The sequence below is a fragment of the Planococcus citri genome, chromosome 3, assembly GCF_950023065.1.
Source record: "Planococcus citri chromosome 3, ihPlaCitr1.1, whole genome shotgun sequence".
Taxonomy (NCBI): Eukaryota; Metazoa; Arthropoda; class Insecta; order Hemiptera; family Pseudococcidae; genus Planococcus; species Planococcus citri.
Genome location: NC_088679.1, coordinates 33523947 through 33551357, shown reverse-complemented (window position 1 = coordinate 33551357; position 27411 = coordinate 33523947). Strand labels below are relative to the sequence as shown.

General features: G+C 34.6%; 2 protein-coding genes across 6 annotated transcripts in view; one reads left to right on the top strand and one right to left on the bottom strand.

The window, feature by feature from the left end:
* Traf4 (TNF receptor associated factor 4) overlaps positions 1 to 24718 on the top strand; it is a 126537-nt gene extending 101819 nt beyond the window's left edge. For 3 of the 5 annotated variants that reach the window (XM_065358251.1, XM_065358249.1, XM_065358246.1), the window contains exons 2-7: positions 19327 to 19422; positions 23052 to 23338; positions 23488 to 23680; positions 23778 to 23922; positions 24030 to 24295; positions 24398 to 24718. In XM_065358251.1, coding sequence (XP_065214323.1) covers positions 19351 to 19422; positions 23052 to 23338; positions 23488 to 23680; positions 23778 to 23922; positions 24030 to 24295; positions 24398 to 24595 — 1161 coding nt within the window. In that variant the 5' untranslated portion in view covers positions 19327 to 19350 and the 3' untranslated portion in view covers positions 24596 to 24718. Of the gene's footprint in view, positions 1 to 11773; positions 12623 to 18320; positions 19071 to 19326; positions 19423 to 23051; positions 23339 to 23487; positions 23681 to 23777; positions 23923 to 24029; positions 24296 to 24397 lie in introns of those variants that run through there. The other 2 variants (XM_065358250.1, XM_065358247.1) reach the window with 2 other exon arrangements.
* Positions 24719 to 25982: 1264 nt separating this feature from the next.
* On the bottom strand, positions 25983 to 27249 carry LOC135841334 (uncharacterized). Its single transcript, XM_065358254.1, has 2 exons — positions 27011 to 27249; positions 25983 to 26847 (listed from the first exon to the last, which is right to left on the bottom strand). The coding sequence occupies exon 2, from the start codon at positions 26835 to 26837 to the stop codon at positions 26148 to 26150; it is 690 nt and encodes a 229-aa protein (XP_065214326.1). The 5' UTR covers positions 26838 to 26847; positions 27011 to 27249; the 3' UTR covers positions 25983 to 26147.
* Between the last annotated feature and the right edge of the window lie 162 nt (positions 27250 to 27411).

Genomic DNA, 27411 nt, shown 5'->3' with positions numbered 1-27411 from the left:
TTTTTCTTCGACGAAATTCTATGATTTTATTGGTGGATTTTTTTCTGCTGATATGAATGTCCGGGATGATTTCATCACCTTGTAATGTTGTGTCGCGACGTGTTTCGAATGCAATATGAATATGCCATCGAAATGTTTTTTAGGTGTTTCGATATCGACCATAAAACGAATGAATGAATGATGTAAATCGCGATGATTCTTAAATTATTGAAAGTCTTGGTGGAATAAGGGCCTTCGGCGTCAAAGGCCTTTTTTTCGGTTATCGGCTCAGGAAATTTTATTCCATGGCCCAAAACACGATTTTTTATCTCTATTTAGAAAATACAGATGTATTACCAAGGGTAATTAGTGCAAAATGTACTTGTAGCTAACATTTCAAATTACTAAAATAAAACAGACTCGAGGCTGATATGTGAATGAAGTAGTTCCAATTCCGAATGTGTTTTCCCAACATCGTCATTTTTTAAAGGCCCTTCTTCCATCAAACACTTTCAATCGTGTAGGTTTTATGCAATTTTACCAACAGAAATATGATATTGAAATTCTATGAATTGTCGTAGGTGATTCAAGCACATTTTGTTGTGGATTAGTTCCCAATTTTGCAATTCTGCATATTTTATGTAAATCCGCCAAGTTCGTGATTCGTTGATCGAATTTCCCTCATTGTCATAATTTGGCAATATTGCTGAAAGTGTTTTAGTTTTCAAAATGAATCAGTATGTAATATTAATCCACGAGATGTCATCAGTATTGTTTCTCCGAATAATAATCTGTAATTTGAATCAGCTTAATAATTCTCCTCTGCTTCTCTGTAGAGTGGGGGGGGGGTGATTGATTACGTCATCATTGTATGTACTTCTATATTATGTTATGGGATATTTGATGAAAAATTAGAGTGAAGTGCTGGATCTTTAAGGTTTTCTTCGTCCTTTGCTGGAGTTTTCCTTTTCTACAGACGTTATGAAAAATTGAAAACACTACTAAGTTCAGAATTCCACGTTGAATTGTTCACCTGGTAAATCGTTACTTAATGCATTGGTTCTCTTATTTAAAATTAGATACCTGTGTTGTTTAGTATTTAGCACCAAACGAAACCGAAGCAATATCTTTGTGAAAAATAAACTTGGGAAAAATTATTGAAATTGATCAGTTTGTTTATTTGTGATCTGTCACGAGAAAACCAGCTTAGTATCCAAAAAATCTATAGATATCTTTTTTATGGTGGATATTAGCATACTTAGAGTGCTGAATCCGACTGTGGGGGTTGAAACGTTCGCGAACGATTCTCTTGACCCTAAATGTGAGGTCAAAAAAATAGAGCAACTACATTTTTTTTTGATTTTCTTAAAAGGTATGTCCTGGGGAGTCGAAATGCAAATTTTTGCAACAATCGCCCACATTTGGAGGATTTGTGCCATATTTTGAAATTTGAGTAAGGCTTGAGCTGGAAAAATCAACTCTTTTCACCTTGAATAAATTTGTTAAGAAACGTGATATAACTTATTCTTAATTAATAATTCATACTCGGGTAGTTTTTGCAACATTTTTGGCGAAAAATAATTCAAAAAAATCGAAAAAATTGATTTTGGGAAATTTCGATTATTGGACTTGGCAACCTTGAATATGATGATTCTGAAAAAAAAAAATATCGGGTTATGTTGGCACTCATGGGGGCCAAAAGGGGTACAAGTTTCACGGACCTACAAATTTTAGATCGCCTGATACATAGACTCAAAACTTCAAACTAGGTTGGTTTTCTCGTGACAGATCACATATTTGAGAACATGAATTTTGAAAGTTGAATAATACTTGTTACATTTTTCATTTTGAGTCATCAAGTACAGAAAATGAGGGCCTGGGCCTATGGTAAACTACCCCTTTTTGACAGTCCAGGGAAGGATGCGTTATTTAGGGAATGGACAAAAGAACTACACCTTGACCTACTCAATATCAGCTGGGTGAGTCTGGGTCGTTTTTGACTTTTTGTGTAGATGAGGGGGGTGAGGGAATTGGTGGAGGGGTTTGATAAAAAATTGTTGGGGGCCTCAGAAGACTGTATTAGGAGAAATTTTGGATCCTTTGCTTAAACCATCAATTTTCTATGTGCTAGAGTTTCAAATTTTGAAATTCAACATTATTTTTTGGGGGAAAATTGAATTGATTATAATTTATACATCCCCTTGAAAGTAAGAACATTTTTTTGATTTTTTTCCCACCTTTCCCAGGGTTTTTCACAACTTGAAAATATTATACATACGATTTTGGATTTATTCTCAAGTTGTGTAAAATAACCTAAAAATGTTGGGGGAAAAAAATCAGAAACTATGTTCTCACTTCTAAGAGGATATAAATAAAGTAATAATAATGATCAATCATCATCAAAATTTTTTTCCCAATGTTTTTTAATTTTCAATATGAATTTTAAAATTTGAAACCCCTATAGAAAAGTGATTATTCAAGTCAGAGATCCAACATTTTTCCTGCAGTCTGTATCAAGGCCCCCTACAGCTTTTCATCGAATGCCCCTCCAATTTTCCAAAAAAAAGTTCACTTCTTTAGCATTAAATTTTGTTTTTCAATTGAGTGAAATCCTGGAGAACTGTGAAATGAAAACGAATTATGGAAAAATTTAATTTTCACTCTAGGTAGTGAGGAGTGAAGGGTTGAGGCAAAAATGAATCGTTATAAAAACTATATTGCATTTTTAGCCCATCTTTGATTTTGCAATAATTTGGTAAACCTCATGTATTCGTTTGTAGGTCTCCAAATCTACCACTTGACTGCACATCGATTCTTCAGACATCCTTTGTATGTAATTGCTTTCGTTTACTTAGTAGAATGCTGTCGCCTGACGCCAGCTTATACCGGACCAATTAGTCATCTAGGACACCCTTTATTTATAGATAAGTTTTTGACTTCCAATAACCATTTATAATGGCGAATTGACGTATCAAGTTTGTGGCCAGTTATCGTAATGAAATTTCCAGACTATCATTATCGTTCCGCATAATACCTACATAATAATCAAACTGTATTACAAATCGTTGGTATTCCACAAATTGGGAAAACTGACTTTGATGGCCGTAAATCACCAGTATAATAATCGTGTATCGTAGATTTACCTAACCTAACCTACGTATAGATGCATAATACATATACCCATCATAACTCTGTTTTGAAACTCTTGATACAAGATCGTGAAACCGTTTATCATTCATCTTTCTACTTTGTCGCTATTGAAACTCGAGTGAGTTAACACTTTGTAAAAATAATACGAGTAGGTACTTTCATTTTGACGATTATAAAATTACGTCGAATGAATAGATTAAAAAAGCGCGTGATATGGCTATTCATTACTGCATTTTATAAGATCTGATGCTTCGCTTTGAAAGAAAAAGAGCAAACATAACAACTCACACACATAAACAAGAGGAGAGCGAATGTGACAGGCCGAAGCAACCGTTGCAGAGGTCTTTTTATATTTAATTTCGTCATTCAACTCGCCACGTTCACGGTGTATTAACGTACCGCATTTCTACAATACATAATATATATAAGATGGTGTTTAATTTTCATAAAAAAGTTTCGATGGTAATCTTCTTCTTCGTACATGAATCGAACCAGTTACTAGGGGTTCGTTTTGGATTGGAATTAATTTGTTCCATGTAGATACCGTTCGGTGTTGGCAACAACATAAACACAACTCAACGCCGCCGACTCAGACCACCCAATTCGTATAGCTTCTTTTACAACCCCAAGTCCCGAGTGAGTTTTTTTTTTTTACAAAAAGAAAGGTCAATATTATCGGGTCATCAAAACTACATAATTCGCCTATCCCATTATTAGCCACGAACGTATCTTCCTACGGAAAATTGGTCGCAGCTTTGGCAAAAATATTCGATCTCGTTTACATATACCTACCGAAACCTCGAACATGATCAGAAAGACATTTCCAACAACAATGGCCATTACAATGTTGCATAATGGTCACTGGGATTCGTATTGATTTGCTGATAATGTTGCACTTACATACAAAGTATACGTCTACGAAACTGGTTTATTTGGCTCAACTTGTTTTCAACCTGTCGCTTGAGTAGCCCTTGAGGTGAAATTTATTTGTAGGAGGGTCCGGTGTTGTCGGCTGTGTAGGCGATGGTTTACACAAATGTAAAAATATTCGACTTGTGTTGACATTATCTCTATACAAACTGCGAGTAATTATCCGATAACAAATTTCAATTCGGGTCCTGTTTTGGGTTCAAATGCCCATAAATGGAGAAGTCATCGGATACAGGAAGGATTTCGAAAAAATCATCGTTCTAATTCCTCGAGCGTAGATACCTATTCGAAGAGCTGCAAATAATACTAGAGATACGCCGCAGTGTGATAGAATTTCCTCATTAACCAATTTGAAAATTATGATACGAGAAAACCAGTCCCGCTGATAAACTCCCTTTTTAAAAGCGAGGTGTGGGAAATTTCAAAACGACCTTGCTACACGCCGCTGAATTAATAATGTTCTCGTGTATGTACCTACCTATGTATAGAAGAGTATACGATGCTATTTCAATAATAAAAAAAAAATGAACAAGAAAAAGAATCCCGGCGTCGAGTCAGTCATTTTTCTAACAGTCTCATGCCTCGCCGAGCCATCGTCCATAAACACGATATACCGAATATGAAAACATTCAAAGAATGCGTTATCTTTAAATTATTACCTTTACCTTTCCTTCTCGGTGTATAGTATGAGTCTGATGGCCGCTATAGTATATTAATTCGTCGTTGTGTGTCGAAACGATGTATATTGTAATCTTTTTCTTTATTTTTTTCAAATCGGAAAACAACGCTTGGCGGATTTTTATAATGTTTTAGGTGTACCTAGATCTACTATACCTTTACTTATTCGACTCGTATACTTTCGATTATCATTCCATTTACGAGACCGTGAAATATTTTTAATTGCGTTGCTCTCCATTCATAGACTATTTCGATAGCAAATCTCAGGTTCGTGGAAAAACAAAACAAGAAGAACGAGGGGGAATTGGCCAGGGTTCTGAATTCCTGGAGGGCCCAAGAAGTGATAGGCTTGAGATGAATAGTGAATTATAAAACTTGATATGAGGGGTGTTGGATTAGAAAAATTTCAATTTTTGATATCATTTTACAGCAAACAAGTGTTTATGTAGCACTAATTTTTCATTGAGAGGATAAAACGACATTAGTCTTGAGCAGAGGGTTTGTGATGGTTTAAGCAGATCTTCTCTTTTAAGAAGCTCCGTTTTGGCTTTGTTAGCTGATACCTGTGAAAATCTTGAGTAGGTCACGAGAGCTTTGTCTTGAGATTACCTCTTTGGAATTTTCAATTAAAAGAATTCTACATTGGGTAAAAATAGTCATCGAGGCTTTGTCCTGGGTTCTACTCGTCAAAATATTTTAATCGTTGGAATTCTGGATCTTTACTTTGGGTATGCAATCATGACCATGAGAGCTCTGACCCAGACATCCATAACTTTTTGGAATATTTCGATGATCACATTCTGGAGATCTACGCACTTTGGCAAAGATATGGAATAGATTGCTCATGAACTGCGGACTCCAGGTCTTTATGTAATACAGAGGAATGGAGGGATGTACGGATCTGATTTGGTCGAAGAAGTCTGATCAGAACTAATGAGGATTAGATCTGATCAAATCTGAATACATTTGGTCAGATTAAACTGAATGCAGAAAATATCCCAGAGATCTAATAATTTCTTGTTTATCTGAAGTATCTTTCTTGATTTCAGCATGCTTATTCACAATCTCTGATCAAAATCCCATTCCTGCAAACGATCGGATCTGATCAGATTCTGACATTTCATGGATCCAATTTGGCCTAACCAGATCTGATTAGCTCCAACAGGGGAGATTTGACTGGATTTGGCCAGGCCAGATCAGGTCAGAAGTGAAAATTCCACGGATCCAATGAGAACTCACCAGATCTACTCAGATCGGAGTTGTGACGGATGAGATCAGTTGAGATTTCATCAGATCCAATCAAGGAGACCTCATTTAATATGACCAGATCAAATTTGATCAGATCCGCACATTCCACGGGTCCAATTAAATCTAATCAGATCAAGAACGTTGGATTGGGCTTACAGCTGTTCAGATATGATAAGATTTAAAAGAGGAGACCTGATTGAATCTGAGCAAATCTGAATAGATCCTGATGAAACCAGATTAAATCGATCAGATCCAGACATTCCTCAATTCTGATTATATCTAATCAGATCAAATAGAGATGACCTGATTGAATCTGGCCAGGATACCTGACTGGATCTGAGCAGGTCTGACTGAGTAGATCTGATCAGATCCGAACATTCTATGGGATCCTATAGATCTAATCAGACCAAAAAATAGAGGAGATCTGATTGAATCTGATCAGATCCAACCAAGGAAACCTGACTGCAGCTGACCAGATTTGAATAGATCTGATGAACCCAGATCAAATCGATCAGATTTGATCGGATCCGAACATTCCTTGATTCTGATTAGATCTAATCAGATCAAATAGAGAAGACCTGATTGAATCTGACCAGATCCAACAAAGGAGACCTGACTGGAGCTGAGTGGGTCTGACTAAGTAGATCTGATCAGATCCGGACATTCTTGGGATCCTGTTAGATCTAATCAGACCAAACAGAGGAGATCTGATCGAATCTGATCAGATCTGATGTGAGTTGCTGTGGTCAAATCGAATAGAGGAGGAGACCTGATCGAATCTGATCAGATATGATTGAGGAGACCTGACTGGATCTAAGCCGATCTGAATAGCTCTGATCAGATTGGATCAAATTGATCAGATCAGATCAGGGCATTCCTCGAATCTTATTAGATCTGTTCTGATCAGATCAGAGTTGTGGTTAAATTGAATCTGTTCAGACCTGACCAGTTGCTACTAGGGAAACCTGATTAAATCTGATCACATCCGAATATTCTCCGAATTCGATAGATCTGTACAACTCAATCAGATCCAATCATTGCGAAGTTGACACACATTTTGCATTTTCTTTTAAGAAAAATCTTTCAGAGCTACACTGTCCAACTCTCTTATTTCCAACCGTCGATTAGTCGATACAAATACTTACAAAAAAACACTCGTTGAAATTTTCGATGCTTAAAAAAAATGAAAAGACCAACGTTTAACCATTTTGTAGTCGATGTAATTAGATTTTATGGATTATAAAAAGATGCGGTTTATGGCGACTGCCAAGTTTTGCTTTACTGGTTTCTCATCGTATAAGTCTTGCGATAAGTTTAGTTTATGGCTGATTACGAATATGGACTATGGTTAAAATATGTACCTATCTGTGCGAAGAATGTTGCTCCCTTTTGCAATCACGGTGGCGAAGAATTTAAATGCGTCGAAGACGTCGTCGCCGTCGCCGATTGCCTCTCTTTTATAATCTCTTTTGTAACCGAATATGCATGCCAAAGGAGCCAAAAGAGATGGATCGTCGCGACCATGCTATCTTCGCGCATTAACCAATATGGTCTAAATTTTTTTAGCCTTTACGACGACGACGGCGTCTTCGTCGACAGATAATTTGATTACTTTCCAACATATTATTCAGGTAGTAATATTCGCTATTCGATTCAAGTCTGTTGGAATGAATACCCTTATTTATTTTTCGTACTGGTAAATGGAATTAGGTTGTTTATAACTTATAAGAGGCAAGCAGCAGAACCTGTCATTTTACGTGTTTGCATGAATATATATCAGTTGGTGTCGAATTTCAGCTGTGGTCCAATAATCTAGATAGTATGAGGAAGAAAGTAATAGTTTATTTTGATTTATTTGATACTCGTATTTCGTCAAAAAATTAGTAATGAATGAGAAATGGTTTCCTTTTCAGTGCGTTACATTTTTGAAATACTGAATTCAGTACATTTTTGTAAAAAAAATTTCTGAAAATCCAAGAGATCCTTTCTACCAACGAACACCTCGCATATTCTGATTCAGTTCTTTCCAAAAGTTTCCATTAAATAAGATTCATTAGATAAGTATTGAAACCAGAAACAATGCTTTTGAACGACTACTCTCTGCACGAACCCTCTTCGTCGCCATATTGTTTACCATCAAACATCAACAACACCCGAACCATGGGACGTAATAAAAAAACACTCGAAATAGGCACTGTGTTTATGAGCTGCAGATGTATGGGTAGAGGTACCTACACTCTAATTACACAATCTACAACGCAGCGTTGGACGTTGGTACCTTCAAAATAATCCACTGGCAAAAGTTCACGATCCCGTTGACCACCAACGAATCGGCCATTTTACACGTGCAATTAATTCATTGTTATAGGTTGTAGCTAAGCGCGAAATCTCGGCCAACTCTGCGTTAATCAACGCACACGACGTTAATTATTTAGAGTAATCGAAGCGAGCAATAACATAGAAAATGGCAGTACCTATAGCCACCACTTCGGATAATTTTCCATTAAAAAATAGAATAAAATAAAACGTACCATATTAGACGCAGCATTTGGTAAATCATAATTGCCAAATTATTAAAGCGTTTTTTTTAATTCTCTTCAGATACTAAAATCTCTTAGCTTGAAATAATATCTTCCTTGGTGCGGACTTCCGGCGCGATGTGTAAAAAAAGGTACCTAGAGCGAAATTATACAGGCAGACGAGCTCGTAATGGATGTCGAATTATGTATGCACAGGTTCGAAATTATACTACGTGTAATGTAATAAAGTATCAAAGGAGGTAAAATATGTACACTACGTATTAAGAAATTTAAAATACATTGCTCGGCTTCCGTCCGAGATAAGTGGCATATGGGTTTATATCGACAATGGTCAGATTTTTTTTTTCTTTGTTAGAAATCATCGAGCATATCGGTTTGGAAAAGGTGATCTATCAACGTTCATCGTGTATTACACGTATATGCCAGTTATAACAATAAAAAGAACACTGCTCGCTGCAGTATCCGAGCTGCGAGGCAGCGTTAATTACAATGTGTACAATATCCTGTTTCTGAGCTGTTCTGTTCGCTCTCCTCTCTTTCTCTGGACTCGGTTGTAAAGCATATTATTGACGTCGTCGTCGTCATTAATACAACCCGAGTAAAAACTGCCCCTGCCCTAGCCCCCGCCTCCTCCTTATGCGTCGCGTATTGATGGCTTTAAATCCATAGAGATGAAGGCTTCGAGTTGTCGTGTATAAATGGTTCTTTTTTTTCGTGTATTTGCGCATATGGTATGGCTGATGTAAAGGTGATTAACGCAGGTACTGCGTACTGTATTTATATGTATGTACATTGCTGTATTGAGAATTTTCTATACGGTTTTGTCGACAATGATTATCACGATGACGACGAAGCTAGGGCCGCCCTGGAAGCTTGTCGTATTTGGCTTAAACAATGTAACGTAACTATCGTGTAATAAATCAATGAAGTCGTTGAATTGCGGTATGCTGCGAATAGCCATTAATCGAAATCGAATAGGATTTTTTTTATTTTAGAATTGTTCTTTGCACGTGTTTTTTTTCGTTGGGAAGGCAGGAAGGCTGCTTGGAGCACGTGGTGTTCCCAAAGACTGATGGCATATGTTGAAACAGAATTTTTCGGGAACGATGACGTTTCAAAATTTTGATTAGGTAGGCACCTACTGAAAGTACTTTTTTTGAAAATTTTCACAAATAAAATTCTTCCAAATCTTGACCACACTTTGACCACACTTTTTCAAGAGAAAAAAAGTTGTATGGTGGGAGAGTGGAGGAAAGAGTGAAACGAGAGAGAAGTTGACAAAAAGTTAAGATACTCAATGGTCATGTTGTATATTATTCTTTTGGAAAAGAACAGTCAGAAACAGTTTTCAACTAAACTTTGACAATTTTGCCACGTTGCCAAATGTAATCCTTTAACGCCTGAAGGAAGTTCAACCCATAAATGACTGGAGAACATTCAGATTATGATATTTTTAAATAAAAATTGAATTTGAGTGATCACTTGTTTGGAAATTGTGGATTTTCCTCAGACAAGTTGATGAACATTTGCTGTGAAATTTCACCAGCTGAAATTTTTTAAAAATCATTTTTCTCAATTTTTTTATAAGACCTGAACAGTAAAAATTTAATGCTCCATTTGAGACAAAATTTTAATCTCTTTTTTCAACAACTTGGACAGCTCATCAGGAGAAATTTTTAAATCGAAAAAAAAAATTGTGATAAAATCAATTTTGATCAAATGTAGGTATACAACAAATTATTTTAAAATTAAAATTCAAACTTCAAAAAAGAAAAAGAATGTAGAAATTAAAATCTTTGGAAATTTTTGAAAATTAATAAAATTTTTATGTTTTTGAAAATTATAAAAAATTCTGCTCTGAAAAAAATGAAATTTTGTGCTAGAGAAAAAAAGCGCAAAGATTTGAAAAATAAGTTGAAATTTAGAAATTTGAAGGAGAAATTGAGATGTAAGTTTCTTATTTAAATGTAAGAATTATTGTGAAAGGAAACTCAGTTTTGGAAAAGTATTATTTTGGAGTTGTGAGATTCAAAATGAAAGTTTTTCAATTTGAAAAAATTTCATTTCGAGTGAATTAAGTAGAAATTTTTTTTTTTTTTTTTGACATTTTTTTATAGAAAATTTTGAAGTGAGGAATATTGGGAAAAATTCAATTGGCCTATTTCCATTGGATCCTTCTATTTTGTAGTGTTTTTCTTCTTGTCTTGTATGTATTACACTACTAGGTGGAGTAATGAAATAATTATCGTGTCAGTGTTCGGTTTTGATCCGAGGAGGGGGGGAGGGGGGGGGGGGTTGTAATTTTCATTTATTGACGTTTTCGTGCAAAAACTACTGAACTTGGGTGGTTCTTATCCCAAAACTGGTTAAACTCGCGGTTTTCAAGAGAGTAGATTCGAGATTCAAGATTGATGGTCAAAATCAGAAAGGCTCAAAGAGTCAAAGTTGAACCATGGCTGTAAACGTTCAACTTTTCATAATAAATGCAAGAGCTGAAGACTTCCACTTAATCATTTGAAAAAATCATAGTGTAGACATTTTCTTATCTTGTTTCCATCAAACTTATTTTCGAAATGGGATCTCCGTACCTTTGGGGGAAAAGAGGATCCACAAATTCATCATATTTTTTTCGATCCTACCGCTCTGACTCTTTCCTACCCGCACCAGTATCCTAAACATCTTCAGTATGTATTCTAAAAAATTACGAATGATTTGCGGCTCGTCATTTATTATGCTTTCGAGGATGTTGAATTCGAAAATGCTCGTCTTTTTTGGGCAAAACGGCGTGCAATTCCTCAGTAATCTCTGTTCCTCCACAATTTTGAAAACAGAAGTCATCAAAATTCGTTGTGGGATGCTTACTAATTTTAATGAGGCTGGACTCAAATATCATATTATTTTTTCGAGTTGCGACCTCCCCCCCTCGCAATGTCCTCCAAGCACTATGATTTTGAAAAATGCGCGGAAAATTGCAAAATGGTGTCACGTGGAAAATTTAATTGATTTTTGAATCACATCCCAGAGTTGGCAAAAATTGGTCACCTAAACTTTTCGATTACTTTTTTTAGTTAAATATAAGTTTCTTTTTTTGAAAAAAATTGAGCACGAGCTGTTTATTAATTTTTGAAAGTTTACTCTAGACGTGGAAATTGATTTGAAAACAGACAATTTCCAAGTTTTTTTCTTGCTCTTATTCATTTGATATTCCATTCTGTTATTATTTTGTGTAAAATTATCTGCCCGATGTGGCGTTTTGTTTTCATTCGAATCATGTGGAGGTGACCACGCCAGTGAATATAGGTATAGTGGTGACTATATTACGACCCAGATTTCGAATTTTCAAACTTATTATTACGTTTGGTCGAAAAGAATGATAACTGAAGCAATCATATATTAACAATGTAACCATCACGTCGTCGTCGTAATAAGCCATCGAAGCCGTCGAATCGAGACGATGCGTACAATTAATTGAGTACCGAGTGGAGGTTTTTTAAATCGTCCTTTGCACGTGTTTTTGTTGCCCGAAGGTGCACGTGGTGTTATTGTAGGTGCGAAGAGTATTTGTAGCGAGTACACGACGATGTGTAAGTACTTTTACGGTGTATTATTATTTCTTTTGGAATTATCGAGTTTTGTTTAGAAGTTGGATTTGAAAATGTGTAAGCGACGAGTTTAGCTTTGTGTACACCCGAGTTTTTCGAATTGCTTTAATGTGGCGTAAAAAGTAACTCGTACCAGGCGTGTGTCTCATTGGTGATGATAGGTGGATTTGAATCGTATTAGTTGTTACGTATCGATTTTTTAAACCTTACATTGTGAGTCGCGTGAGTCGACTTCTTTAACAAAAGATCTATATGTCTTTGAACTCTGGTCTTGGATCGCTCAAAAGCGGCAATAAGTTTTACATTTTCATAAGTATCGAGAATAGTAGGTATATATGAAGAAGTACGATGCTCTGGAATGGTCACGGCTTGTCGAATAAATGCATCGCCCGGAACCTCTGAAAAGGAACTTCCTTTCGACCCGAGTTCGAGTATGACTTTGAGTACCTACCTATACTATGAAGTACTGGACCTAACCTATACCTATTTAAAATGGTAATTAAAAGTACCTTAGGTTTTTTTACTTACACGTAGGATAATGGCCGTTTTAATTAGATCGCTAACGATGAACTTGCGCGAGCATTTATGATTTAACTAATCGAAAAATTAATCTCGATGTTGGGTAATTATTATCGTTAACAATCGCCACTCAGATATTCAGATAGCATCGTTACACTGAGAGAAATGAGAGTAAAAAGTCGGTAACTGTTCTTGAACGATCAGGAATAATTACCCAATGTTTGGTAACCATTTCAAAATATTGGTATTTCCCCCAATTTACTGAACATTTTGGGAACTGTTCCTAGATAAATGGTACTCTTTACTGCACAGTTCAGTAATGATTGCAAAAGAGTAATCATTACTGAATATTTTGCAATCATTACTGAGTATTCAGTAACTATTAACAAGAACGGTTTTAATAGGCACTGAAAACAAAAAGTAACAGTTTCAACACACTCGAGTGTAATGATTACAATTTATTCAGTACTTGTTCCTGAGTATCCTGTAGTGTAACAAATGAGAAATTGTTTCATTGTGCATGTGTGGTGATAATACAATTCTGAGGACTACCAAAATGTTAGAGATTAGAATTTGTGACAATGTGATGAACTAAAATGAACATTTTCCAACTGTGTACAATGTGATACAGAATTTAGGCATATTTTGTTTTTTTGCTTTCCATTTAAACTTTGAAATCATACCAATAAAAAGCTCACTTTGCTTATCAAAACTTCGTAAAGAAGAATAGAACTTCGAATGATAAAGGCAAAGCTTTCAGGGTAGAAAATGACAAAAGCTGAACAATATTGTAAATGTAAGTAGGCCACATAGGTACCTACATCTAATAAAATTTTTGCTCTTGCAGGAATTTTTCCTTCGTTTTGATAAGTGTAGGTATAATTTATGAGCAATTCTCAGGAAATTTGATTAACTTTTGAAGAAGTCATGTTCAAAAAATTGTCTGATCTTTCCTTAGAAAAATTCTGGTGGCAAATTTGTGTAAGTAGATGCTTCAAATGAAGAGGAAAAGCTTTTGGATCTGTGTAAAACAAAAGAGAAACTTTTGAAACAAATCATAACCTAAAAAATGTAAGAACAATAACCTAAAATAATACATATATTCTTTTAATGCCCTATCCTTTATACAGTACTCATAGCCATATAGTTAGGGTTAGGTAGTTAGGATCGAGAGGTCGCAGGTTCGAGTCCCAGTTAGGCCAAGGAATTTTAGTAGGAAGTGTAAAATGTGGAAAATACCTTCTGATGAGTAGATGTCAAAAATGAAAAAAAATCTAAATTCGTGAATGCCAACCCCAATTTTTTGAATTTTGAAAATCGTATTTTTGGTAATAAAAGAACGTTTACCTAATATTTTGTAAAGACTACTAAGTCACTCAGTAACCAGCTGAAAATCAAGTTGGGAATGGTTCCTGAACGTTTGGGAACAGTTGCAAAGTTTTAGAGCATGTCCAAAAATTACTGAGTTTTTCAGTAACCATTACCGAATCATTTTTCTCAGTGTAACTGTACACTGTACATAACCATCTCGTTCAAATATTGCCAACTGCACGGTTCGCGGTATTATGCTGTTGATTTAAATAGTTATGCTACTTGGGCGAATTATCTCGTATGAGGTTTATTGTTATAAGTCTAGTAGGTCTTGGTACCTAACCTACACTTGCTGAATATAAATTAATCAGAGTCGTTTGTGTTTTGCGTTAAACGGGCAATATGTTGTTTTAATTATGACTCGAGCTCGAGCTAAGCACACACGTATGAAAATTATCGGGTGAGTAACCACAGGTAATGCTGACCACGTTAGTAATGGGTTTAATATTTCGTCTGTCGACGAATTTTTGAAATTCCTGATGAGGCTGTAAAGCAACGATCCCCTGCAATGAACAAAATCCTTTTTCGTAGCGTTGTAAAAACTCATTGTCAAAAAAAAAAAAATTACAGAAGCTCCTAAGAAAAGTGAAAAATCGCCAGATTAAAGCGTCGATATTGTAATCCTCCGAATTCGAACTCTCATCAATATTCACACCAAATACCACTTGAACATTTTGTACAAAAAAAAACCAACCATGTAATAAATTTGAATGTTCTCCTCTTCGTTCACCTTCCCTATGGTAACTAGGCACGTTAACGTATTAGTGAAAAAATCTAGGTAATCTCGTGAACGTCGTGAGATTCGTGCTCTACAATGATAAAAGGTGTAATTGCATTGGATGCCGAATCATTCCCATAATATTAGCGTTTGCGTTGTTGTTGTTGTTGTCGAGTACCAAGCTAACGCAGTGCGGTGTGTTTTTTTCCTCTTTAATTCGTAAAACACGTCTCACATCGGATGATTTTATAGCTCAGTCATGCAGAAATACATAACATTTAGGCAATCAGCTACCATGGAGAGGTATTTAGTTTCAATCCATTTGCTGCACAATTAGTTTAAAAGTTTAGCTCTGAAAAAAAATCGAGTGAAAAATTTGGAAAGTATACATAAAGAGATGTGATATACGACGAATTTGTATTTTCGTAAATGTACCTTTGTTTAACTGCGATTAAATCGTGACACTTTCTATTCACCTTTATACGATATGAGACATATTAGTCGTGTAAAATCTGTGTGCTGTGGCGTATGCTTCGGCTTATAAGGATCGGAAATGGTCCACAGCGAAAATGTCAAGTGGTAGTAATTTGTATAAACAACTGATAAGCATGTTTCGAGCATTTCCATTAAGACCACACGTGCCATGAACGTTTTGTGGTGTGATTTCGAGTTCGAAGAATTTAGTTTCCATATCCGTGTGATGTGTAGCCTATGGACCATGAAACCTGACATATTTTGACCCGAGTTGTGCTAAACAGTGAAATGTCGAGGCTGTTAATAATATTAAGTTAATAGCAGGAGAAATGATCGGATCTGAATTCTGATTGAGTCTGGTAACATCAAAAATTGGAGCCAGATTACGCCTGATTAGGTTTCATCAGATGAAATTGTATCCAGGGAATATCCTGATCTTATCTCATCAAGCAAATCTAAACATTATCAGGTTGAATCTGTTCACTTCCCACGAGTAGGGATGATTTTATCTGTTCAGATAAAGACATGGCATATGAACTTAAATCTGCTGAGATACAGTAAATTTTTTGATTTTATAAAATCCAATATGCCCCCTCCAAAAGTTTGCTGTTTAAAAAAACTGAGTTCTCGTTGAAGGAGAAAGCAAAAACTCCAAGTGGTTGGAATTGGAAACACTTCCAATATACGTAGAATTTTGTTGGACCACTTTGGAAAGATGTTAATGATGAAAATCACTGGAAAATTCTACAGCTAAGCAAAACCCAAATAAATCAGAAAGGGAATTCTTCAAAAACATGATCGAAAAAAATTGAATAAAACCACCAAGGTGTGCTAACTATTATACGTTGCTGTCGTTGCTTGATATTCCATTCAATAATTTGCAGATAGAATATTTTAACAACTTTTCCAAATATCATGACAGATAGCTGATGAATAGTGGAATGACTGAATAGCTGAAAAGCTGTTACAGACACGAATATTCCGTCTATTAGAGATTTGTGGCCGGTATGGGATGGATCTTAGCAGATCTCATCAGATCAGTGTGACCAAATCCAATTAGCTGGGATCGGATCTGCACATTCCTCTAATCCAATTTCTGGCCAGATTTAATCAAATTTGGACAGATCAAAATTTCATCGGATTTGATCTATTTATAGACCTGATCATGATTCAATAATTCTCCTTTTCCCCTGGAGACCCAACGAGAAATTATTGGATCTGATCAGATGCAGGTAATTGGACTAATCACATCAGTAAATTGGGCTTATCTGAGCTGATCTGCTTTTACAAACGTTTATCTGATCCGATGCAATCATTTCTATCTCTTTATTGCCAGATTCTTAATCTTAATAAATTATCTTTGTGGTTTGAAAACTCGAAAAAAATTGATCAGTTTCCAACATTTAGCATCTTTTCTCATTTTTAAATTGCTCGTATTTTTTCCAATTATTGGTAATTTTTAGTAAATTGGTAACTTTTTGAAGAATACTGGTAATTTTTTTTTTGGTAAATTACTGGCAATTTTATTGGTAACAATCAGGGATGAAAAGCCTTAAAATGAAACTTCAGCTTTTGGCTTTTAGCTTGAAATTTCAAAATTGAAACTTTTGGCTTTAGCTTTCGGCAATCTCGATTTTTAAGGCTTGCTTTAGCCAAACTTTCGGCTTCCAACAGCTTTCAGCTATATTCCATTAAGCTTTTAACTTTTAACTTTTGGCTTTAAGCTTTTGACTTTAAACTTTTAGCTGATACGCCATCAATTTACAACAAAATGGAATTAAAAATTAGATCAAGTACTTACATTGATTTCATAATTAATGATAGTGGAAAATATTCATTGCTTGGATTATTTTCCTTTTTTTTTTTCATTTCACTAAATCACATTAAAATAAAACTGAATGAAATTTTTCCATTTTTTTGTTTCTTCTGAATTTAGAGAATTTAATTCTGTAAAAAAGCCTTTGAAAAAAGCCAAAAGAATGAAACTTTTGGCTAGCTTTTGGCTTGGAAAACATGAAACTTACAAACTTTTAGCTTTTGGCTAAGTGCGAAAATCTGCTCGGCTTTCAGCTTTCGGCTAGCTTTTCATCCCTGGTATCAATCACTGGTAATTTTTTTGGTAAAAATTCTGGTAATTTTTTGGTAAAAATTCTGGTAATTTTTTGGTAAAAATTCTGGTAATTTTTTGGTAAAAATTCTGGTAATTTTTTTGGTAAAAATTAGATACTGGTCATTTATTGGTAAATTATTGATAATTTTTCAACTTTTTTGGTTAATCCTAATTACGTTTTTTTTTTTTTTGGTAAATTAAATTACTGGTAGTTTTTTTGATGAATTAATAGTAGTTTTTTGGTAAACTATTGGTAATTTTTTCTGGTAAATTAAATTACTTACCTATTGGTTATTTTTTGAAGTTACTGGTAACTGGTAGGTAATTTTTGCGAATTGCTGAACATTTTTGAGCAAATTAGCTACTGGTAATTTTTTGTGAATTATCAACTTTTGGTAAATTACTGTAAGTATTTTTTTAATGAATTACTCATTTTTAAATACTGGTTGGTAAAATTTTTTGCAAATTTGGCAAAATTGGTAATTTTTGAAGTTTGCTTTATAATTTTTGGTAAATAACTGATTATCTCTCGTATCAACACTTCCATTCAAAAACTTGATGAACAAATGTTAAATTCTTCATATTAATATGCCAGACTTTCAAAAATAGTTTTGCTCCAACATTTTTTTTCTGCATTCACAGAATGGTGCTAGGTACATAGAAGTACAACATTAAAGACTCAGGTTATCATATGCCACCATTTCTAAAAATATTTCTTTGAGAAAATGAATTGAAAAATTGGTTTATATTGAGTCGCCTGCTGCATATTCTTATTGCATTGATTTAATAAAAATTCTAGGATCACAATAAAAACTGAATGCTCTAAGAGCATTTACACATCGAGTGCCTTCAATAAATACACGTTGTCCCCCATAACACCAAAATGACCTTTTTACATCATAAAAATCGTGTACATATGAATACCTATGATCATCAATTCATCATGAATCATGAAAGATAATAACTTATAAGAAGATGTACATAATTATGGATCATATCCCATCAATTATTATAGTCTATCGAAAACATTACCCTCCGGAAGTCCTAATGTTTGATGTCAGCAACCAAATTTTCGATCAAATCGACACCTCATTAATCACGAATGGATGTTTATGACAATATCTAAACCAAATTCTTGAGTGCGTATAAAATTTCTGGAATAGAACGTGCATTCATCGCAAACGTGCGTCCTATGTCCACCATCTGTGGATTCAACCCTTGATAGGTGAACCCACGACCCTCGAGTTTACTCATATAGACTCTTTTTCTCTCTGGGTCGTCGAGAATCGAGGTATCCATAGGGCGTATTTCCGTTTTCCTGGAGGAGGCCTTTCGGTATGTGGAAATAGTAATATTTCTTCGGCGTTCGGTAAACAGATGTCTTATGTGTGATCTTTTTGGAACAGGGGAAAGTTACGGTTTATTTTTATCGTGCTCCGCATATCATTATGAAATATCCCTTCGCCAATGCTACTCGTCGATAATTGTAATAAATGTATCAGCTGGTTTCATACCCAATACCATCTGCCTTATTATAGTTGGCGCGCTCTCAGCTTTAACCTGGAACATTAGTCGTCGTCGTCCTCACATCGTCGTGTATTAGTTTCAAGTCCTCGTTCATGTGTAACTCGTACCTATAGGTACCTATATGTGTGTATGTGCATTAATATTGCTTCGTTATGTATAAATTCGCCGCAGATATGTTTACCAAAGATAAAAACATACATAATCCGTTACTCAAAGAGAACAAGGTAGTGATTTAATACCAATAATGCTGATTCAGTCGTAAAAAAATGCACGCTTACGTTTAAAATCGTTCATTTTTAAAATTCTACGTAAAAATTAACGGTTTTTTTTTTACTCATCGCGTTTTGTTTTTGTGTACCTATCTGTTTATACTTGTATATGTTTATTGCGGTGTTTATTACCTGTACTTAGGTACTTACCTATTTTTTGTTACCTACATGACGTGACAATTAACCGTAGATTTTTACTTGAATTTTTCAGATATCCGATTCAGAAAAAGATATCATGGGATCGACCGTATATTGTATTCACCACAAAGAAGGATGCAAATGGAGTGACCAACTTCGTAAATTAAAAGTAAGCTCGGATGAAAATACATATATTAATTAATTGATCAAATTATCGCGCCTTTTATCAATTTAAAAATTAACAATTCGAAAGTCCACTCCACGGTATCTGCGGCTACGCTGCGCCTCTCCGGTTAATTGTTGGCGAATAAATTAACTGAGGTATAGTAGGTAGATGAGTATTGCTATATTCGAGCCTCATCTGCTTTTTAATAAGTTTTTCGAATCGTGACTCGATGGGAAATTTTGATAAAACACCTCTTCGGTGTTAAGCAAGAGATGACACGTTTTCGGCATTCGACTTACGACTTTAAAAATTTGGTTCATCGGTATAGGTAAGGTACCTCTATGATATCAGAAGAGGTGGTTTACTTGATTTCGAATTCAGTCTTCATCTTTTTACTCGATGGTCAAGTTGTTATTGGCGGCGATCGATGGCGTTTTCGCACGGTTTTTTTCTATCTCTCGTATGGTACGTAGTTTTTTTTTTTTACTTTCGATAATGAAATTGGATAACGGTCGTGGTACTCTTCGCGGTGACCTGGGTCATACCTATATATGTAGTGAGATTTTTCTCAATGAATTTGTGTTGTAAAAAGCGAATCGTCGAGATTGTATCGTATCTACAAATATTTTTATTTGATCAGCAGGTTCTTCTATTCCTGGCGTGGATTGTAGTTTTGTTCGTCTTCTTCCTTCTAAACGAGCGATTGATGATGTGAGAATAGGAAAAAAACGAGATTATGTGGTTTTAGGTTTCGAGTAGGTATTTATTACTCGAGTTGTAACGATTGTGCGGGTACACGCCACATGGTACAAATATACCATGAAGGGTAGGGGTATGTTATTGCTGGCTGATTTCGGTGCTGTGTTTTTGATCATAATTCGATTTACATGTTGGCTGGATTTGGTGGACATTTTGTCTGTAATTAAATTTAATTTTATATTTAAGTATACAGGCATCAGGGAAGGAAAGAGGTAAGGGGGAAATCCCTTGATTTTAATGATGTTGAACGCTTCATTTTTCTGAAAGTGTTTAGATCCCAATTCCCATATTCGCAGCCTAGGACTGAATTTTCTTTCGACTTAGATCAGCTGATTACGTTCGCATTCTTTACTTTATTTTGTTCCTATCTAAATTTTTCAGAAATTGTGACGAAGGAATTTTTTGGTTGAATTTATTTCCAATAGCTGTGAAAAATGATGGATTTGATCAGATCTGGACATATTCTATGGATCTGACTTGACCTTACCAAACCTTAAGATCTGGCCAAATCAAAGTTTTGATCGGATTAGATCATGTTCAGAGAGTCTGTTCTGATCCTATCCATTCATTTTTCCCATTGGGATTTTATCTTCGTATTTGATAGTTCGAATTCAATTTTTTTCACGTGGGCAAAACGTGATTTTTTTTAGAATAATTGGCTAATTAAATTCTGTGAAACAAGAGTATGGTATCTAATGACACCTGATTTTTAGAAAGTCTAATATTGAAGGACTAAGGGGCTGAAAAAAAATTGCCTTCGCTTATTTGGGGTAGAAATACATTTTTCACCTGTTAAAAAGCCATTTTCGAAGAACAAGACTGCCTTTTTTTCAAAAAATCTGTGGAAAAGTATGCTCTAAAATTCCAAATGCCAACTTTGATGTTCAAAACCGAAAATTTTCCAAAACATTTTTTTCGCTCAGGCAGAAAATGTTTTTTTTTCAAAAGAAATTTTCAAAAAATTAATTTGCATTTTTGTTTTTGGTACAAATAGGTTGAAAAGTTGTGATAGAAATTTCATTTGAAACGCTCAAACGATTTTCAGAATTCGAAAAAGCTGAAAAAATTAATGAAATGGTAAAGATATTGTCACCATTCCCTCTCCCGCTCCTCCTGCCCCACCAAAAAAATATTGGGATTCGCAAAGATGATGGGAAAGAAAAAACTTGGATGTAGAATTTGGCAATTCTCATCCTCCCCCTCCCCCAAAAAAAGTCGTCAAGTATTTGAAGACGCCCTGCCAATGAAAAATTATGGGAAAGGGTGTTTTTTACTTTATCTCCTCCGAAAAAAATGTTTGGAATGTTAAAAGACATTGTAAAAGCGAAAAATTGGCTTATAAAATTTTGAACCATCCACCCCCCCCCCTAATAAAAAAATTTCGTACCGTATTTTAAAAAACGTGTTGCCAAAAGACCTGCTCAATTCCCACTTTTTCATTTAGAAATTTTGAAGAACCGAATCCTACATATTTATAGTTAAAATACAAATTTCAGCTATTCTGGTGGGGTCAGCTTGGTTTTAATAGGAGGGGGCTAAAATCGTCATGAGAGTCTATTTTACTCAAAAGGGACCTTTTAGAGACGATGGAACTCAAAATTTTTAAATTTTAAAAATTTTTCTTTGAATTGTTTTTTTTCTTCAAATTTTTGAAAATTGAGGGACCCACTACAACTCGAATTTTTTGAAAATGGAAAAAATAAAAAATAGGGAATTATTTTCTCACCAAAAGACACCACAATGTGGGTTGGGAGGAGGAATGACCAAAAACAACTAATTTCAGGACATCCCACATATTATACGAATTTCAGCTATTCTGGGGGGTCAGCTTGGTTTTCATGGGAGGGGGCTAAAATCACCACGAGAGTCTATTTTACTCCAGAAGGACTTTCTAGAGATGATGGAACTCGAAATTTTGAACATTTTTCTTTGAATTAGGTTTTTTTTCAAATTTTTGAAAATTGAGGGGCCCATTGCAGCCCGAATTTTTTGAAAATGGAAAAAATAAAAAATAGGGAATTATTTTCTCACTCGAGGTCACCACTTTAGGAGATGGGAGCGGAAAAAATCGCACATTTTTTTTTTCATGTAGTTAAGGACCACTTTAATATCTATTATATACCTATTGTGTCTGTGTACTTTTTTCACTGAAATGTAACCTGTAGGTAGAAAATTACTGTGCTCAAGCCAAAAGCTAGGAAAACATTTTCCGATTGTGAGAATAATGTTTGACAGGAAAAGAATGTACATTTTTGTGCATTCAACTGTCCATTTTGAGCACCTGGGGTGGTGGAGGGGGGAGAATAGATGCTAATAAAGTCTGAATCTGAACTCCTAGTACTTACGAGCTGGATTTTTTATTAAAAATTATTTTTTTCAACTTAAACTGTTTTATTTGTATTTTTTATTTTTTCATTGTTGAAAACTCTATTTTTATAAACAATTTTTTTGATGCATTTTTAAATTAATGTATCTTTTTGGAACCGGATCGGGGATAGTTCGCCAAAATTCCTGATAACATATTCAAAAAATCTCTTCTGTGGCTAATTTTTGTTCAAAAAAATGCTGAAAGCTAAGTATTTCAAGTGTAGTTAGTATTTGTAGAAGTTTGTGAACAATTATTATGACAGTCGATCATGTGCATCATTGGACTAATATTTAAAGATCTGTTCTCAGTTTTCAACTTTTCGTGAGCAGGAAACAGCTCTAGTGAACCCATATTAATTCGCCAACGAATAAAATAATAGCACGAGCCTATTGATACCAAATACCAATTTTTGTGTACTAGTTTAGTTTTTTTTTTTTTTTTTGCTTATTCTATACCTGGTTACATTGCTTACAATTTTCTAATAAATACGTACTTACATTTGCAGGCGCACCTTCAAACTTGCAAATACGATTCGATGCCTTGCAACAACAAATGCGGTGCTCAAATACCGCGAATATTAATGGAAGACCATTTAAAATACACATGTCCGGAACGAATAGCCAGATGCGAATTTTGCGGTCAAGATTTCCCCGGATCGGCGATCGAAGAGCACAACGGGTGTTGCCCTTTGGAACCGATTTATTGCGAAAACAAATGCGGTCAGAAATTACAACGTCGATATTTATCCAGACATAAGACTAATGATTGTTGCAAACGATTGATAGCATGCAGGTAATTATTTCCTACAAAAATCGCGTATGCATACGCTTATACATAACTTGCATAATTCATTTATGCAGCGTTGTGTTTCCTCATTGATCTTAATTGTCGCGGTTTTTGTAATATGTATGTTAAAATAACATCTTATGTACTTCTTACAGGTATTGTAACAATCAATACGTCGCTGATACTTTACAAAATCATCATACAAAATGTGCCCGAGTACCGGTACCTTGTCCGAATCGATGCGAGTTGATGGTCGTACCGAGAGAAGAAATGGAATCACATTTGAAAGATCACTGTAACTTGTTATTGAGTTGTTGCGCATTTAAAGAAGCTGGATGTAGGTTTAAGGTTGGTTGAATTATTCGAAATATGTATCTGTGTGGTTTTCCTTTTCCGCGTCTTCGTATCATTTTACTAAAACGTTATTCGTTTTGTATTTCTGCAGGGTTTACGAGGTCCCATTATGGATAGACATATGGAGGAATCCGTCCAACAGCATTTAATGTTAATGTGTTCACTAGTCACTAAACAACAAAACCAAATAAGCTCGCTTAAAAGTGCATTGTCTCGAATCTCTTTACATCAATCAGGTACCTATTTATGTTCGTAATAGAGTTACTTGTACACTCGGTTGTGCTCGAAGATTTATTGATATTAAAAATTGCCAACCTAACTCGTGTGTTATTTTATTTCATAGGCACTTTGGTATGGAAAATAAGCGAATACAGTGTCAAAATGGAAGAAGCTCGTGGCAAAGATGGAGTCGAATTAATCAGCTCTCCGTTCTATACCAGTCAATTCGGATACAAATTACAAGCTTCCGTTTTCTTAAACGGTAACGGAGCCGGAGAAGGTACCCACATATCCGTCTACATCAAAATACTACCCGGAGAATATGACGCTTTATTGAGATGGCCTTTTGCTCATACCGTCTCTTTTACGCTTTTTGATCAAGGCGAAAAAGTAAGCTCATCTTTCATTCGTGTACCTACTGGATTTTTTAATTCGCATCTTACATTAGTGCCAGATGTATTAAATGTGTGTTTTTTCTTTGTCTTATTATAGCCTTACAATATCGTGGAAAGTTTCGTTCCTGATCCATCTTGGGAGAATTTCCAACGTCCGAGTAAAGAACCAGATTCGTTGGGCTTTGGATTTCCCAGATTCGTGTCCCACGAGACGTTAAAGAAGAGACAATTTGTCAGAGATGATACTTTGTTTATTCGCGTTAAAGTTGACCCAAGCAAGATTATTGCTGTTTGAAGATTTGGACTTGTAAAGATTGTTATGTTTTTATGCTGTTATTGTGTGATAATATTTATATTATATTTTATAGTTTTTCTTTTCTTTTCTGTCTTTTAGAAGAAATATATATTTTGTGTTAAATGTTCGTTTGTATTTTAGAGGACTCGTATTCGGTTCTTTTCCATTAACTAAAATTTACTTTCTTCTTACAAATAGAAAATTTAATTTTTTCGTACATATTGAAAAAAAGAAAAATGTTACTATCAAATTGAATAATTTGCCAAAGGTCAACGCCTTTTCAGCAATTCGGTTGCAAAGTCTTGCCTTGTGTTGAAATTTGTTAAAATTCACAACCCCAGATAGTCTTTTTTCTTGCTAAAAATTGTGTTCGCCAAAAAAATCCAAAAAGTTTCTGTTTATTCGCAAAAAAATTCGATAAAGTATATTTTTTTGCCAACAATTGCCAAAATGTCGTGATCATTGCCAAACTTGTAAATTCTGCTTTTTTGGCACAAATTCCCATTTTTTAGTAAATGTGGTGGTTTCGCTTATTGTCAGAAATTGTCAAAATGCAGCTCCCAAAAAGTCCTCTTTTTTTTATAAAATTGTCAACGTTTAATTTTTGACAACAAATTTCAAAACTACTAAAAAAAATGTTTTGCTTAAAAAATTTCAAAACGTCCCTTTTTTAAAAATATTGTCCAAAAAGGGTCGCTTTTTTGACAAAACTTGTCCAATATTCTCACTTTGTTGCAAAACTTCACAACATTTTTGTTTTTTGCATAAAAATCGTGAGACTTCGCGATGCAAAATTTCTCGTTTTTTAAAAAATTGAAAAGTCTTGCTTGGTTACCAAAAAATGCCAAAATTCACTAATTGAAAATCTCGTTTTATTTACTGTATACCAAAAAGTTACAAAAAAAACTTCCTTTTTTTGGCAAAAATTGCGAAAAAATAAAATTGATTTTTTTTGCCAATAATCCTCAGAAATTTCTGATTTTTGTTAAAATTGTCAAATTTTTGTCAGACTCACAGAATTTAAACCGAAACCGTGATGATATTTTTCTACAGGTGGATTCAATGTTCCATATTTCATTATTTTCATGAGTTCATTCTTGCCAAACACTGAACAAGAGCATTTCGTCAACACCAGATGATAAAAAATAGGAAAGACAACGTTTTTGTCCTGCTTTTTTTCAGTGAAAAGTGTAACATTCGTACATATAAAAAAAATAATTTAAAGAAAAATGCATAATAGATCAATCAAATGAAATATTTTGTTCGAATTAAAGATTGATCAATTTCTTATCATGGCTTTTGACAGGTTTAGAATATTATGAAATGGTTTGCTAGTTTCTCACAGCATAATAAAAGCTCAGATTAGATTCAGTTAATAACACGAAACAACGAACGAATAAAAATATAATAAAAAATTAGAATAATTCTCTTAAAACATTGAGCAATCAATTTTTAACTGGTACAGTACTCGAAGTAAAATTATCATCAACTTAAATACAATAAATATGTACAATAATAAAATAAGCCAGTCTAACTAGTCTCATATTACTCGTTACTCGTAAGAAATCCTATTCTGATAATATTCGTAGGACCGATGCGTACGCCATTTCCAAACCAAAGGTACAAGCATTTTACAATCTTCCATCGGTTGAGCTGCAACCAAAGCAGAGAAAAAACTTCTGAGCATATTGATATTATCGCACTTTTTGGCCAATCGTTGTTTTTTTATTTCGTCGGATTCCGACGATCCTTGATCATTCAACTTGGTAGCTATCTCATCAACAACATCGGCCAACTCGTCTCTACAATTCGTCATCTTTATAAACTGAGTATCGGATGTTTCCTTTTTTTCTTTCAAAGATTCAGCTTGCGTTAGCATGGATTTCAAGTTATCGGAAATACAATGCTCGATGTCATTTAATCCGATCGCATCGAAGAGTTTTTTCTCCGGTAAGTACAACAAGGTAGAAAATATCGATCGTTCGAGAGCCAACTGAATCATGTGACGTTTGGTGACTACTTTCTGCATTTCGTGTACTGCCAGAGACAATGCATGCTCAAGTTTGGTCAAATCAGCCAGCAGTTCACGTTGTACTTGACTGTTGGAAGCTTTCAATAAATGCAGTCTGTTTCGGAGAAGTCTCAGTGTCTCTTTGGCGGCAACTATCTTCGTACGATGGAATTTTATACGGTCGTTGTCGTCGATGTTCGTAGCATTGGCGAACGTTTTTACCAGAGACATTTTCGGAGCGCTGAAATGAAATGAATTAACGTTTTGAATTAGATTATAAATGATTTTTTGATGAAGACCGCATATCGCGCCAAAATACGATGTGAAGTATGAGCAACCATGAATGTATTATCGTATGTTGTTTACATGTTTTGCAAGATACAACTAAATGGAGGAATACTCACTTTAGGGAATTCTGCTTTCTGAATGAAGAAACAGTCGTAATATGCGAAATAGTAAACGATTAACACCTCATTTTTTCAATCAATTTTCAATTCTTCAATTTCGAAGTATTTCGAAGTTGTTGTTTTTTTTTTTGAAATTTTGAGTGATAACATTCAATGTTACCAACTTTGACTCTACCAGTGAAATGTAACTTCTTGGTCATTTTATTATTTCATTAATTCATTTTTTTTGCTTTTTTCCTCCTTCAAAATGACGTATAAATGAAAATTATTCTAAAATAAATGTTCTGTAAATTATTTTATAATGCAAAAAAGTTTCAAGAGTGCAAAATGAAAAAAAAGAAAATTTCCAATTTTTAATCATTTTTATTCAGTGTTGCTGTTGAAACAGCTTCGGCTAA

What these genes read in the sequence shown, in the direction of transcription:
- LOC135841334 (XM_065358254.1), bottom strand. Translation starts at nt 26,837, where the DNA reads ATGTCTCTGGTAAAAACGTTCGCCAATGCTACGAACATCGACGACAAC.